At 51.5% G+C, this 15,719-nt stretch overlaps 1 protein-coding gene across 2 annotated transcripts in view; it reads left to right on the top strand.

Annotated features, from left to right (window-relative positions):
• Positions 1-15,719, top strand: part of LMF1 (lipase maturation factor 1) — a 148,958-nt gene that overhangs the window by 45,238 nt on the left and 88,001 nt on the right. For both annotated transcript variants that reach the window (XM_074552638.1, XM_074552639.1), the window contains one exon: positions 12,359-12,424. In XM_074552638.1, the coding sequence (XP_074408739.1) occupies positions 12,359-12,424 (66 nt within the window). The remainder of the gene's footprint in view (positions 1-12,358; positions 12,425-15,719) is intronic.

Here is a 15,719-nt window from a genome sequence, read left to right as displayed (position 1 = left end):
AATGTCCCATCCCAGCTGAGAATTTCCCAATCCAGTGCTGCAGGATCCATTGGTTTGGGAGTTTTTCCCATTTTTAAGAACATGCTCGTAGCCATGAGTGGTAGTTCCCCTTGGGCTCCTTGGAGGTGCCAGCAGCAGGAAATGTCCCATCCCAAAAATCCTATCCCAAAAATCCCATCCCAAAAATCCCATCCCAAATGTCCCATCCCAGCTGGGAATTTCCCAATCCAGCGCCTCAGGATCCATTGGTTTGGGAGTTTTTTCCCATTTTCAGGATCATGCTCGTAGCCATGAGTGGGAGTTCCCCTTGGGCTCCTTGGAGGTGCCAGCAGCAGGGAATGTCCCATCCCAAAAATCCCATCCCAAATGTCCCATCCCAGCTCGGAATTGCCCAATGCAGCGCCTCAGGATCCATTGGTTTGGAAGTTTTTCCCATTTTTAAGAACATGCTCGTAGCCATGAGTGGGAATTTCCGTTTGGCTTCTTGGAGATGCCAGCAGCAGGAACGTCCCATCCCAAATATCTCATCCCAAATGTCCCATGAATTTCCCAATCCAGCACCTCGTGATCCATTGGTCTGGGAGTTTTTCCCATTTTCAGGATCATGCTCTGAGTCATGAGTGGGAATTTCCCTTTGGCTTCTTGGAGATGCCAGCAGCAGGGAATGTCCCATCCCAAAAATCACATCCCAAATGTCCCATGAATTTCCCAATCCAGCACCTTGTGATCCATTGGTCTGGGAGTCTTTCCCATTTTCAGGATCATGCTCGTAGCCATGAGTGGGAGTTCCCCTTGGGCTCCTTGGAGGTGCCAGCAGCAGGAACGTCCCATCCCAAAAATCCCATCCCAAATGTCCCATCCCAGCTGGGAATTTCCCAATCCAGCGCCTCAGGATCCATTGGTTTGGGAGTTTTTCCCATTTTCAGGATCATGCTCTGAGTCGTGAGTGGGAATTTCCCTTTGGCTTCTTGGAGATGCCAGCAGCAGGATGTCCCATCCCAAAAATCTCATCCCAAATGTCCCATGAATTTCCCAATCCAGCACCTCGTGATCCATTGGTTTGGGAGTTTTTCCCATTTTTAAGAACATGCTCATAGCCATGAGTGGGAGTTCCCCTTGGGCTCCTTGGAGGTGCCAGCAGCAGGAACATCCCATCCCAAAAATCTCATCCCAAATGTCCCATCCCAGCTCGGAATTGCCCAATCCAGCACCTTGGGATCCATTGGTTTGGGAGTTTTCCCAATAAATGAGGAAAAGCTTCCTGCTCTGTTCCTCAGGATGCTTCAGCTCTCTCCTGGTTTTGTTTTGAGGAGGAAGAGCAGGAAGGAATGATCTGTGGGGATGTGTTGGTGCTGCACTTGAGGGGCACTTCCAAAGGAATTAAAGGGAGCTTGGGCATTGTGGCTGTTGGAATCCTGTGGGTAATTCCCAGTTTTCTCCAGATTTCTTCTCCTTTGTTTTTGCTTTCCTGAGCTGTCACTCTCTGCTCTGTGTTTCCAAACTGAGCAATTGCTGCAGAACTGTCCTGGTGCCAGAGGGAGTTCCCAAGCAGCTTTAAGGGAATCCATCAGGACCTGACACATCCCATTAAAATTAAAATCAAGGTGTGGCAGGGGCATTCTCCCATCAGCTCCATCTGCTTGGACCTTCCAGAGCATCCCAAAACTTGAAAGCTGGGGATCACCACTGTGGGAGGAGTGGTTGGGTTTTTTTGGAATTTTGGTGTGGAATTTTTTTCAGGGATTTCAGGGTGAAGGTTTTATTTGGGGCATTTTTCACCAACGGGATCTGAACCAAATGTCAGCACATCCTGAGGGATGCAGGCTGGATCCCAGGATCCTGATGCTTCTTTGGATTCAGGGATTGCCTGGATGTGGCACTCAGGGCTCTGCTCTGCTTGACAATGTGGGGATTGGTCGTGGGATGATGATTTTGGAGTTCTTTTCCTGCCTCAGTGATCCCAGGATTCTGTGGTTCTCAGCTATGATGTGGATTGTTGAGTGAACTGACACCAAGTGTAGCCAAACATCCCCAATTTCCTTAAAAATTGATCTGATCACCATTTTGCTTCCTGCTTTCCTTCTAAACCGGGATCTGCCTGAGATTTTTTCCTGCAGATGTGTCTCATAAATTCTGAATTATGGGGCAGCCTGGGTATGAAGGAAAACTGTGCTTCCCAAACATCTCTGTTCCCATTGTCCCCGTGCTGCTCTCAGCTTTGCCAGGAGAGCAATAACTCCTGATATTTTTGGGAAGAGACATGTCCCTGTGTGCCTGGGACACTGATAGATCCCTGACAGCCACAGCAGAGGAAAACATGGAAAGGTCATTACATGGAGACCCCCACAAGCGAGTGATTGATGGGATCTTTAATGTTTTGGGGCCTGAAGCCGTGTAGGATTTCTCCTGGGCTGGGGGAACGGCTGAGCAGGCAGTGGGAAGGAGAAGGATCCTCCTGGAGCCCAGGTGCACCTGCTCCCACAGCATCTTTGGGTTCCTCCTGAGCTGGCCAGGAGCTCAGCACGTGCAGCAGGAGTTTGCCCAGTGGCATTGGCAGGGTTGGTGCTTCCTGCAGGAATTTCAGCTTTCCCACATGGCTCTCCTGGGATTCTCCGGGCTGGTTGGGGTGAGGCTTTCCTTGGGAAATCCTCCAAGCAAGCAGGGTTCCCTGTGGGCAGCTGGGCTTCCCTCACCTTGTGCTGGGTGTTGGGAGAGCGTTTTGGGAATGTTCCTTGGGTGGGCGAGGTGGTGTCTCCTCTCCAGGTTCCCATCCCAGTTCTCTCCTGTTTTCCATGGTCCTTTCCTGAATCCCAGGGCCGATTTCACTTTCAGCCCTTTTCCCTCCACTCAGTGTCTCATATCTGGGATCTTTCTCCACGTGGAGCTCTGACAAGCTGGGACTTTGCACTGAGCAGAGCTGCTCTGGTTTGGAGGAGGATGTTGGAGAGAAGGTTGGAACAAAAACCATCTTTAAGGTCTCTTCCAACACAAACCATTTCATGATCAGGGAGTTTTGCTGTTTCCTGGCTAAACCTCCTCCCCAAAAATCACGTCCAGACCTTGCTGTGCTGTGCACAGGAGCTGGCTGGGTTTGTTTAGGGAGAAGTGGGATAATCCCAGCTGTGGTGGGAGGCGAGGAGCTCAGGCAGGCGCTGCTGCTGCTGGGTTTGATTGGCAGCCAGCGCTGGGCTGAGCTCAAATATTGCTGCCTTTTTAAAAGGCATAATTACGTGATTCAATCTATATGTTTGATGTTCCTAATCACCCATTAGAGCAGGATGTAAAGAGGGATGCTTCCCAGGAACACACCACAGAATAGGGGCTCTTTGTGTGAGCCAGCAGCTCGTTAGGCAGTGAGTGATGCAAACACACATTTGCAGGGCTGCTTTCCCTCAGAAGAGCCGGGTGGTTTGATGGCTTCGTCATTTTGTTTGTGACTCTCTGTCACTCGGATTTCCTGAGGCTTGGAAGATGCCGGGTGTGGGTTTGTGATGCCATCAGAGTCACGAGGTGGGAGGTTAGGTTAGGCAGAGGTGTGTGCTGAGATTTCTGCCGCTCCTCAGGCGAAGGCATGGGAGGGCACAGCCTCACCTTGCACCAGGAGGGTCAGATTAAATACTAGAATTATTTAATTTTTCTCTGAAGGAATGGTCAGCATTGGAATGAGTTGCCCAGGGAGGTGGTGAAGTCACCATGGAAGTGGTTGAGACATTGGATTTGGCACTGGGTGGTCCTGGAGGTCTCTTCCAGCCCTGATAATTCTGTGATTCCAAGCACACAACACATTCTGTGCTCACCAAGCCACAGGGACCTGCCAAGAGGAGCAGCCCCGCTGCCAGCAGGGTCCTTGGCGTGGTGGCACTGAGGTGTTTTGTCACCTGCAGCTGCCTGGGGACTCTGCTGTGCCCTCCAAGCCCCGTCCCTCTCTCCAGGAACACAAATATCTGATCCAGCAGGCTGAGTTGCTTTTCCAGCTGCTCCATTCCCTCGGTGCTGGGTGGGTTTGGGGGGTGTCAGCCCCTTCTCCCAGCCCCTCATTGCAGGCTGGGGGTCCTGAGGGAGCTCCTGGCAGCCCTTTTCCCAAAGTGCAGAGTTTAATAATCCCTGATCCCCAAAAAACAAGGGATTGGTTGGAGCTGTGCTTCCCTGCACCAGCATCTCCCTGAGTCTCGTGGGTTCCCACTGGTGCCTGCTCTGCCTGGAGCTTTTTGGGGGGATTCTGATTGAACCCCTATCCTGTGATTCCAAACTCTCCCAGGTGGAAGAGTTTCTGCTTCATTTTTGGGTTGTTTTGGGTTGTTTTGGGCAGCAGCTTTGCTCAGAAGCTCTCCATCAAATACACCTTGTGGGTAAAGCCCCACCGAGCAAATATTAGTCCTGGGTTTTTGCTGCAAGGCCTGAGAGTAGGTGACAACTTCATGGAGTCCATACATTCTGGAGAACTCCTGCTGCAGGTGAGAGCCACGTTCCTGCTGGGGGAGCCCAAATTCCTGCCCAGGGCTGGGCTGGAGCTGATGAATTGCCAACAACATCCTGAGGAAAACCTGGAGTAGCTCCTTGTGCCCTGGAAGTCACCAGGGATTGTTAAAGCCAACCATAAAAGAGAGTTTCTGCTTCTTCATCAGTGCAGGGGCTGAGGGAGCTCAGAAATGTGAGAATTTGGCTGTCATCAGCACCTGCCTGCAACTGCAGCAGCACTGAGCACACCTGGAAGCTGCAGGAGCACGGAATGGGATCTCAGGGGGGTTTGGGAGGAGCCCTGGAGCAGCAGGTTCATCCTGCAGCGCTGGGGGGCTTCTCCTGATGGCTCTGCCCTGGGCTGTTCCTGGGTGCAGGAGCTGCATCCCCTGGGCTGGGAGCTCAGGGTGCTGGGTTGGTGTCCAGCAGCACTTCCCTGCATCCCTCAGCCCTGCTGGGATGTGCCCATCATCCAAAGCACCCCCGGGTCACTCGTGCCCTCTTGATGATGTTCTGTACAGGGAATATCACCTTGGAATGGTCTGGCTTGGAAAGGATCCTAAAACTCATCCAAAGGATCTTAAAACTCATCCAGTTCCAACCCCAGCACCTTCTACTGTCACAGCTGATCCAACCTGGCCTTGGACCCTGCCAGGGATGGGGCAGCCACAGTTCCAACCCCAGCACCTTCCACTGTCACAGCTGATCCAACCTGGCCTTGGACCCTCTCAGGGATGGGGCAGCCACAGGAAACAGGGAAAACAGGGAAAAATTATCCTTGCTGGGGATGCACGGGGGAGATGGGGGAGCTCTGAGCATCAGGGGTGTAACAGCAGGCTGGAAAATGGGAATGGGCAGGGAATGGAGGTGGAGCTGTGCCTCACAGAGGATCCCAGCCATATGGAATGAGTTACCAGGGAAGGTGGCTGGAGCACTGAGTGTGAGGCTGAGACATCTTGATTACTTTCTGCAGGAAAGGATTGAAGAGCAGAGTGAAAAACCAGGGAAACGGGATTTAAAGCACATTACCACTTTAATTTAAAAGTGCCCAAAGCAAGGAAATTCAGATTTAAAGCTGCCAATCTCTGCCTGGCTGCTGCAGGTGTTGGGGCTGGGAGGACTCTGGGGTCTGTGTCCAGATGGGTCCTGGGGCCATGAGGCCAATGCCAAACTTTGGGTTTGTCCCAGGAATGAGATGCTTTAATAGGTGTGTTCTGTGATAATCCCATTCTTTAGAACAGAAATGTATTTTTTTTTTAATAATCTGCCCTGTGTGCAGTGCCCTGGACACCTTCTCTGTGTGATAACCTTTAAGTGTTGCAGGGTCTGGGATGGATCCCTCAGGAATTATTTTCTTCCCCCTTTTATCCTCCCAGTTTGGAGAACCCTTCCCAGGAGCTCCTCCTCGTGTCATACACGAGGTCCTGAGGAGGAATTTAGGGGCAGTTTAGATGAATTTAGGGATTTTTTGGGAAACCCAAGAGCATCTTTTCCACTTGGGATTTGTGCCTTGGCCGCGCCTCCCCTTGCTTTGCTTCCTGTAAACAAAATTTCTCTCTGATTTTTTTTTCCCACTTCCCAGATTTCCCTTTCTGCCAGAATGGCCCCCCCTCTTCCCAAATCCAGGCTCAGCCCCCTTGAGCTGTTCAGGAACATCCTCGGCTGCAGAACAGAGGATTGGGAGCAGCTTTTGGCAGGCAGAGACTTAAAAAATAATTTCAGTCCTTTGCTGTTTCTAATGTGCACAAGAGATCTTTTCCCCTTTTGCAGGAGGATAAAAGATCATTTAAAGTGACAGTTTTGTGGAAAAAAATAGTGCAACAAGAACTAGAATAATCAATTATTTTCCCCTTTAAATTATCACAGTTTTTTCCTGTGGATTTGTCCATCTTTCTCCGAGATGTCTTTTCACAAAAAAAGGATCAATTTCTTCCAGATAATTTATACATCACTTGATATTTAATATATTTTTAAACAGTTCTGAATTTTCTTTGCTGTTAGAAAATCTTTCTTTTAACCCACTGCAGCAAATCCTTTCAGAACCTCGCGGTTCGTGTGAAACTCTTGGTGTTCCTTGTTTTGTTTTTGCTTGGAGCCTGTTAAAAGTGTCAGGACGTGGGTGGCATTTGAAAGGTTACTGGAAAGGGTGGGGCTGTGATTAGCTAAGAAGGGAGATGAACTTTCTGGCAAAAATAAGGAAGACTTTGAAGCAAACAGAATCTGGATGCCTGCAGAAAAAATGGAATCGAATAAAAGCTGAAATTGGGGCGATCCCGAGGTGCAGCAGCAGAACCCGGCGGATGTAGATGTCAGCTCGGTGACAGGCGTGCCCTGATCCCGGGCATTATGGCCCTGCAATGGAGAATAATTATTCTAATTTGTTTTATTACATTAGCGTGGGTAGGAGGGAAGAAAGGGAGCTTTCTTCGCTGCCTCTCTCATTATTCCTGGGCGAGCACGGCGGGGCCAGCTCCCGGCTCCCGCGCCGGCCCTTCATGGGAATTTTTGGAAAATGATGTCTGCAATGTTCTGACCTTTGCCGTCCCAGCTGCAGCCTCCTCCTCTCTGCAGGGATCCCACACTTGACTCCTTAGCAACCTCCTTTGTGCCTCTGATCTCTCTCCATTCGTCTGTAATAGCCCTTGGCAGCGGGACTTGTTGTTCCTTGGTGGCTGGAAAAGGCAGGAGCCGCCGGTGCCAAGGGTTTTGCAGGATCCCTTTCACCCAGCGCTGCCCTCAGAGCCCCCCAGATGCTGCTGGGGGCTTCTCGGAGGGGCTTTTGGGGGGATTTGATGGAGGGAAACAGCAGCAAAGCAAAGGAAGCAAAGTCAGCCCCAGGGAGTTCTCCTGCGAGGTTTCTGCCCGTGCGGGGCTTTGTGGTTGTGGTGGTTCTGGTTTGGTTCTGGGCAGGTTCTCCTGTGCTCTTTCAGGTTCTCCTGTGCTCTTTCAGGTTCTCCTGAGCTCCTGCAGGATGAACTGAGCTCCTTCAGGTTCACCTGAGCTCTTCTGGGATCTCCTGAACTCCTTCAGTTTCACCTGAGCTTCTAGAGGTTCTGCTGAGCTCCTGCAGGTTCCACTGAGCTCCTTCAGGTTCCCCTGAGCTTCTGCAGGATCACCTGAGCTGCTGCAGGTTCTCCTGAGCTACTTCAGGTTCTTCTGAGCTCCTTCAGGTTCACCTGAGCTCTTGTGGGATCTCCTGAGTTCCTGCAGGTTCCTCTGAGCTCCTGCAGGATGACCTGAGCTCCTTCAGGTTCCACTGAGCTCCTTCAGGTTCCACTGAGCTCCTGCAGGATCCCCTGAGCTGCTGCAGGTTCTCCTGAGCTCCTTCAGGTTCTTCTGAGCTCCTGCAGGTTCTCCTGAGCTCCTGGGGCCACCTCAGAGCCCCTGTGTGCAGGAGGCAGCAGGCAGGTGGGGTTTGCTCACCTGGATCTTGGCAGGATCCTGCAGTGGTTTGGGGTGGAACGGTCCCTCGTGGGCAGGGACATCTCCTGCTGTCCCAGGTTACTCCAAGCTCCATCCAGCCTGGCCTTGGGCACTCACAGCGCTCTCAGGATGCTGTGGAGGTGCCAGGCTTGGAGCTGAACAGGGCTGGGCAAGGTGCAGAGCAGAAGCAGCTGAGGAGCACAAAGCTGTCCTGCCCTGGCTGAGGAATTGTAAACCATGGGGTGGTTTGGGGTGGGACAGACCCTAAAGGTAAACCATGGGGTGGTTTGGGGTGGGACAGACCCTAAAGGTAAACCATGGGGTGGTTTGGGGTGGGACAGACCCTAAAGGTAAACCATAGAGTGGTTTGGGTTGGAACAGACCCTAAAGCCCATCCTGCCGTGGGCAGGGACACCTCCCACCACCCCAGATTGTCCCAGCCCACCCAGCCTGGCCTCAGACCCTTCCAGGCATGGAGCATCCCGTTATTCCTCTCTTCTCATGGAAGGAGCAGCAGGAACCTGAGTTCAGTGAGCTTGGTGGGAGCATCAGGAGCTGCTCTGGTGCTCACCCTTGGCTTGCTGCTGTCACAGCTGTGTCACCTGTTCCCTGTGGGACATTCCCTGCAGAACAGAAAACCCAGGATCCAGCTCATCCTTTCTGCCCCACAGACCCTGATCCATCAGCAGGGAGGGACATGGGGAAGGTCTGGGGCTCTGAGGGGGTTTTAGACCCCCAGCTCAAGTTGGTCTTGTTGGATTCCTCAGATTTAGGTTCTCCAGGAGCCTCTTCCAGCCCTGCCCCATAATCCTGAAATGGTTTTATTTTTAGATGTCACCTTGGGAAGCTCCTTCCTCTCCCACACACTGGGGTCTAAATTTGTCTCAGAATACCCTGGTGAGGGTTTGGCTTTTGAGAGATGGTGAAACCGCTTTTCCTGTGGGTAGCAGAGGTGGGAAGTGCACGGAGCTGGGATTTTCCCTGGAAGCTTCCCTTATTTATAGCAGGAGCAAAATGAAAATCTAAAATTTAGTTGGGAACTTTGGGTGGGTTTTTGCCCATCTTTTCTACAGCAAAGACACAGAAAGGTCTTTAAATTGACTCTAAATTTATAACGTGGGTGCCCCATTCCCCACCCTTCCCGCTGGAGCTGGGATCAATAGGGAATTTTGCAGACATAGCTTGAGTCACCAAGCTTTTGCTCAGCTTCCCGTGCTATTGGCCTGTCTGTACCATTTTTTTTCAGAATTAATTTTGGGCTGAAAAAGTCTCAAAGAAGTGCTTTGTTCCTCCTTGACACTCACTCCAGGGAAAAAAGGAAAAAAAGAAAAAAAAAAAAAGAGGAGAAAAAGGAAAAAAAAGCCGTGGAAAATCTGACATCTGCATTGTAGAGAAAAATCAATAGATAGGGAGGAATATAATTATCCCCCACTCCTGAAGGAATTTTTCAGATATTTTTTGGAACAGTGACTCATATGGGCTCAGGGCTTGAATGACATTTTAATTATTCTGGCTTTTTTTTTTGCTTTGAATCACCCAAGTACAGCAGGCTGGAAGGGGCACAGTTGGGCACAGCCATCAGGGGAGGATGGAAGGGCAGGATTTGGGGATTTGGTGTTGGAGCTGAGCCCTTCCCTCCCCTCAGGTGGGGGCTGGATCTCTGATGGATCCCCCTGGATCCTGTTTGTTGCCATCCTGTAAATGTGGGAACATTTCCCTGCTTTGGGAATGTTTTATTCCATGTTCAGAGCAGGGCTGGTGTGGGGGCAAAGTGATTAAAGCCAGGGATTTTATTATCCACCATTAAGGTAAATCTAAAAAAAAAAATCCTAAATGTAATTTTCCTTGCCCTGTGAGAAATGCTGCTGGATTTAATTGCCCTTAATTAATTAGGGGAGTTTGGGGTTTTCCAGGCCCAAGCAGGTGCTGCATCTCCATCCTGCCCCGAGCTCTTGGCCATGCCCTGCAGGGAGCAAACCTGGCAGGGCAGGAGGAATTGAGCCCATATTTCATTCTGGCCCTTAATTCAATCCAGGGGCAACATTTTCTGCTGCTCCTGCTGTAAATTCCTGTGACAGAGACCCCAATTCCCCTCCCCAGGCCAGGAGCTCTCATTATCCCGAGGAGTGCCACCAGTGCCCGACCCCGTGTCCCTGCAGCCACCACCAGCAGTGGGAATTTAATAACCCTGGATTCAGAGCAAGGCCACAGAGGTGAAAGGGCCTCTGCTGGTTCACTTGGCCACCTGGTCGCTTGCCTTGAGCTGGGATTTAATTTGTATTCCTGAAAACTTCCCGATTTCCGGCAGCCCCCGGGATGGGCAGAGCTGCCTTGGTGCTCGGAGATCTTTCCCAGCCTCAGCAGCTCCAGGATTCTGTGATTCTGCTTCTCCTTTCCTGCCTCTCCTCAGCAGAGCTGAAGCCTCAGCACAAAGAGATTTTTCTGTGCAATTTCTTGGTCCAAATCCTTGGGAAAACTGGAAAACTCAGGTGCCAGTGTGGGAGTGAAGGGGCCTCAAAGACAGCTCCGGGTAAAGCTGACTTGAAGCCCCTTCATGATGAGAGTGGGAGTTTTTTATGCTGCAAAACATCTTTGATATGAAGACTTTCCTGTTTGAAAGATTTCTAGTAAACAAAAAGGGATGAACTGCCTGAGTGAGTCATTGCAGGGAAAATCAGGATTTTCAGAGCGCTGCTTTTCCCCATCCTCGTTTTAATTGGAGTTTTAATTATCCCTCCTGGATAACAGAGCTTGATAACAGCCCGGGGAAGGGAGGAGGAGGGAAGGTCATCAAGATAACTGTCCTGTTTTAATATTGCAGCATTCCTGCACAGAGCTTCCTCAGTGTGTGCTGGCCCTGCCAGGGCTGGAGCTGCAGCACATCCTGGGAGATGCTATCGCCAGATCCTGTAATTTTAGAAAAGCTGGGAGGGCAGGACAGCCTGGGGAGGGGAGGATGGAGTGGCTGCTGGCAGTCAGGGTGTCTTGTCCCTGCTTCAGATTTCCTTGCTGAGTGAATCCCTGGAGACAGAACTGCTTGGCCATCCCTGAAATCCTGAGGGGATCTCGCTTTGCATCCCTTTTCTGCCAGGCAGGAGGTCAGAAACTCTGCTGTGCCCTGTGCTTTCAGCTGTCAGACAGACAGACACACAGCCCTGGGAACTGGATATTCCTGGATATTTCCAAGGTCTGGACAGTTTTGGAGGGTCTTTAACTGGAATTTTGAGTTTCTTTTAAGCTGAAAACGTGTTAAACTTTATTTAATGCTGCAAGTGAAGATTTGTTTTAGTGTGAGCACGGAGGTTGGAGCAGAGGAGCCGCTGTGGTCTCTTCCAACCTGTTCCAGTTCTGGGCATTTAGATGGAATTCATAAATGCTGGAATCTCCTCCTCTGAGCTCAGATTTTGGCCCTGGAAGGTCACTGATCCCTTCCCTGCTGCAAATCCAGGAAGCCCCAGGATGCTCCCAGAATCTCCCAGGGTTTTCCTCCTGGGGAAGGCAGGACCATCACAATCAGGGCAATGTCAGAGGCAGGCAAATACCCCCTAATTGTATGCAGATGACAGAGCTGCTTCGGCCTTTTGACTAGTGAAGCTTTCCTCAATTTGGGATATTGTGATCCTAATCAGGGACCTCTCCCGGACATCAAAGCCAGCCTTGATTGCTCGGCTTCCTGCTCCAGCCCATCCCTGCCCAGGTGTCTTTCCTGCTCTGGCCCACTGATTCCTTTCTGCTCTTCATCTCCGAGGCAAAGAAATTCAATCCCAATATTGCTGCCAGCCCTGGAATGGACCCAGCGGTTTGGAAATGTCCCCTCTCGTTGTTCTGAGGTCCCAGGGCAGGGGGGATACCTGGTGGCCCAGCCTCTAACCTGAGGTGGGGCAGAGCTGTCAGCGCTGCAGCCAGCTGTGTTTGGGGCTGGCAGCTTCCTTCCCCTGCCCCTCTTTTGTTTCTCTAATTATTTTAATTGCAGCTCCGTGTCCCCATCCCCAGCTCTGTGTCCCCGTCCCCAGCTCTGTGGCTCTGCTCCCTTTTCCACAGGCAGCAGAGGTGGCTTTGCCCGAGGGAAGCTGTTGGGTTTGGATGTTCGAATTGTGAATCTTGCTGGCCTTTGTGTGTTATCCCAGGGACAGAGCCTGGTTTTTCCTATTGCTGCTTCCCAGGGATGCTGGGAGCGATGCCAGGAGCCCTGGGCTGCTCAGACCTGAGCAAAGGCTCAGCTGTGGCTGAGGCTTCTTCCTGGAAGGGGAATTTGGCATATTCCACAAGGATTTATGTCAGATTTTCAGTAACCAGGCAGTGGAATGAGTCAGAGCCATTGTGTTCCCTTGGGAACCACAGCTGGACCCGGGCTGTGGATGTGCCGTGGGTCTCATTCAGCCCCTGCAGTTTAACCACAGAAGTTGGCACCTTGAGACACAAACCAAAGTAAAATAAAATAATTGTGACACTATTTTTGCCCTTTTTTTTCCCCCAGGGGCTGATTAAAATCCGAGGAGATCGCTGCTGGAGAGAGTTAACTTGCATGGATTATCACTACGAGGTGAGTGATGTGCACACAAAACCTCGTTCCTCTTGTCTGCTTTTCTTTTGTAAAATCATTTCCCCCAACCTTTCCTCTCCTGCCAGGCAGCTCTCCGTGTTTTCCCTCTTTATCCCAGCCTCTGGCACTCAGGCCATGTCCCTGTGCCAGCTGGGTGATGCTGTTTTTTCCCAACCACACTCCTAAAAGACCAATTTCTCTGCTTCCCTCCCCTCCCCATCGTGGATCCAGGAGCAAACCTGAGATTTTCTGAGAATTTGCACTGTAAATCTGCTGCAGGGCTGGGAAAGGAGAAAAGAGGAGGTTTTTGTGGTGCTGTTCCTGCTTGCACCCCCAAAAAGTGGCCATCTGACAGAATCAGAGCATCCCTGTGCTCTCCAACATGCACAGCAGATCCTTGGCAGTTCAGAACTCTGTGGATTTATCTTTTTGACATCTGTTGCAGTGATTATGTTGCATTTTGATTATAAATTGGGGCTTTTTGCTGGCTCTGGGTTCGTCTCCTCTCTGGTTCCAGAGGCAAAATTGGCTCCTCTTCTCTCCTCACCTCTATTTTTGCATTTGGGTTTTATATAAATGGTGGTAGAAAGGAAAATGTGATGTTCCCAGGGTGAGAAGCTCTGGGTTGGTGAAGGGGATGGTCCTGAAGGAATATTTCCTTCCCTGGATTCACCTCACAGCCACTGCAGTTATAATGTCTCTGCCCTGGAATCTGTGGCCATCAAATATTTGGGAGTACAGGTCTGATGAGGAGGAGCTGGGAAGGGGCTCAGCCTGGAGAAAAGGGGGATCAGGAGGAATTTGTGGCTCTGCACAGCTCCTGATAGCAGGGGACAGCCAAGGGGTCAGGCTCTGCTCCCAGGGAACAGGGACAGGAGGAGAGGGAGCGGCCTCAGGCTGGGCCAGGGAGGTTTAGATTGGATATTTAGGGAAAATCCCTTCCCTAAAAGGGTGGTCAGGCATTGGAAGGGCTGCTCAGGGCAGTGATGGCGTTTCCATCCCTGGAGGTGACCAAAACCCACATGGATGTGGCACTTGAGGACACGGTGATGAGCATGGCTGGTGTCGCTGTTGTTGATGCTCTTAAAGGACTTTCCCAACTTTAACAATTCCATGGCTTTATGAAATAAGATTTTGCACATCCAAAAAGCTCTTGTTTGCTTTAAATCTCCTTTTCTGTGTATCTCTCATTTACTTTCACTGGGGTTTCCCCTCACTGTGAGGCTGGGCCTGTCCCAAAGCTGCTGCTCCTCGGCTCTCCCACAGCACCAAGGATCCACCTTGACCCCCAGCAAAACCTGGGATGAAAAACCCCTTCAGTGCTGTCCTTGTGATCCTGAGCATGGGGTGGCTGCAGTAAATTATCCCCTTTTGCAGGCACCTGGCAGCACTTGGGGAAAATGCAGCTCTGAGGCAGCCCGGGCCGGCTCCAGCGCTGACCCCAACCCACAACAATCAGCCCCAATAATCCCAAATCAATCCCAGCATCAGTCCTGGAGCCCAGAGGGATAATTGAGACCATTCCTGTCAGATCCATAAGGCAGGATCCCCAGCCTGTGCAAGTAATTGGGACCAGGGGCAGGGGGCAGATCTCGTTATCAATATCAATTATTTTAATCCCCACAAAAGAGGCTGCGAGAAAAGGAAAATGAAAGAGGCCAAACTTTGTCCACCAGCAATAATGGAACAAAAATACCTAAAGCTGGGATTCACCTGCTGATTCCTGCCAGAGGGAGGGAGAAAAGGGGGCAGTGAAGAGGGAGGGAGGGAGCTGGGAATCTGCTCATAATTAGGATGATAAAAGTGGGGATTGGAGCAGGCTGGGGATGGATTTGGGCCAGATGGGTTGTGCTGAGATGTATGTTGGCCACCCCAGCTCTCCTGCTCCAGCACGAGCTGCATCCAAGATCTACATGGGCTCCTGTGCCAAGAGAATTAATGGAAACACATGGCCTCCATCCCTGCCTGGACTATTTATTTGTAGTAGGACCTGCAGCTCTGCCCGTGGAAAAGAACATTTCCACTTTTGTCAGGAGTTGTGGATGGGACAGCCCAGTGGTGTTATGGTTAAATGGGACATTTTCCCTTCCTCCTTCCCTTCTGGTGTGCAGGGCCTCCATCCCAGCCTTGCTGGGGCTCTCTGTGTGATTTGGAGAGGGCAATGGCATGCTTGGCACAGGAGGGGGATTTTCCTACCAGCCTGACCCTCCTGGGTCCCTCAGGGGGAGATGGGCTCCAGGAATTCTGGGTTCTCTCTGTGGGAGAGAATTCAGGCTCTGCTGGAGCTGGAGAAGGCTTTGCTCAGCCCCAGGCACAGCTTTGGCACCTGGAAACTGCCTGGGCTGAGGATTAATGGTGCCTGTGGGTGCCAGGAGCCCCAAACTCCAATCCCAGCTTGGCAAGGCACCGCAAACAGGGAATTTCACCTCCTTCTCCCTGGATTTCTGTGCTGTCCAGGCCAAGGTGAGCGCCTGGGTTGCACTTGGAGTGGCTGTGGGATGGGATCCCAATCCCTGTGGCGTCCTGGAGCTTCCTGTGTCCACATCACCACATCCAAATGGACACACCTGGGTGGCACCTGGCAGGAGAAGTCTGGGAATCTGCCATCCTTGGGTTTATTTATCCTTTTTTGGGGTTGCTGTAGTTTCAGTGGTTAGAGGGCTCTTTGACCTGCTAGGAATGCCAGGAAAAAGCAGTTTTCCCTCAGGGGCACCAGGTCTGAGCCAGGGTTGGGATGGGGAGCACCCAGGGCCTCAGCATTGCCTTGTTCCAGGATTTATCTGGGGGTGCAGCCTGGCACAGGCACAGCAGAGCAAATCCCCAGGCTGGAAAATGCCAGAGCCCTGCAGAGCCCCCTGTGCCCAGATCTCCTGGCACAGGACACCAAACATGGACATTTCTGACTCCAAACCACTCCAGAAGAAGCCTCTGGATGCTGGTGGAGGTTTTGGCAGAGCAGTTTGGATAATTAGAGGGGTTTGGGGCTGGGCAGGTCCTGCATGGTCTGCTCTCTCCTGTCCCAGCAGGGATGTGTCAGGGTGGGATGCAATCCACTGATGCATTTTTCCTGCTGGCTGCCAAACTGCTGCTGCTGCTTTTTAATTCCAGACAGATATCTTGGAAAATTCAGCCACCAACTGGAGGGAACAGCTGTGGGAGCAGCTGCTGGGGCAGGAGCCCTGCTGGGCACCGAATCCAGGGCAAGTGCTGGACACAGACATGGTCCCTCCTGAGGGACCTCACTGACCTGGCCAGGGAAACGGGGACATGGAGGGGCTGGAGCCTGGCCAGGGAG

This window comes from Zonotrichia albicollis, chromosome 16 (assembly GCF_047830755.1).
Source record: "Zonotrichia albicollis isolate bZonAlb1 chromosome 16, bZonAlb1.hap1, whole genome shotgun sequence".
NCBI classification, from domain to species: Eukaryota; Metazoa; Chordata; class Aves; order Passeriformes; family Passerellidae; genus Zonotrichia; species Zonotrichia albicollis.
The sequence above is the reverse complement of the archived record's forward strand: the minus strand, read 5'-3'. Positions and strand labels throughout refer to the sequence as shown.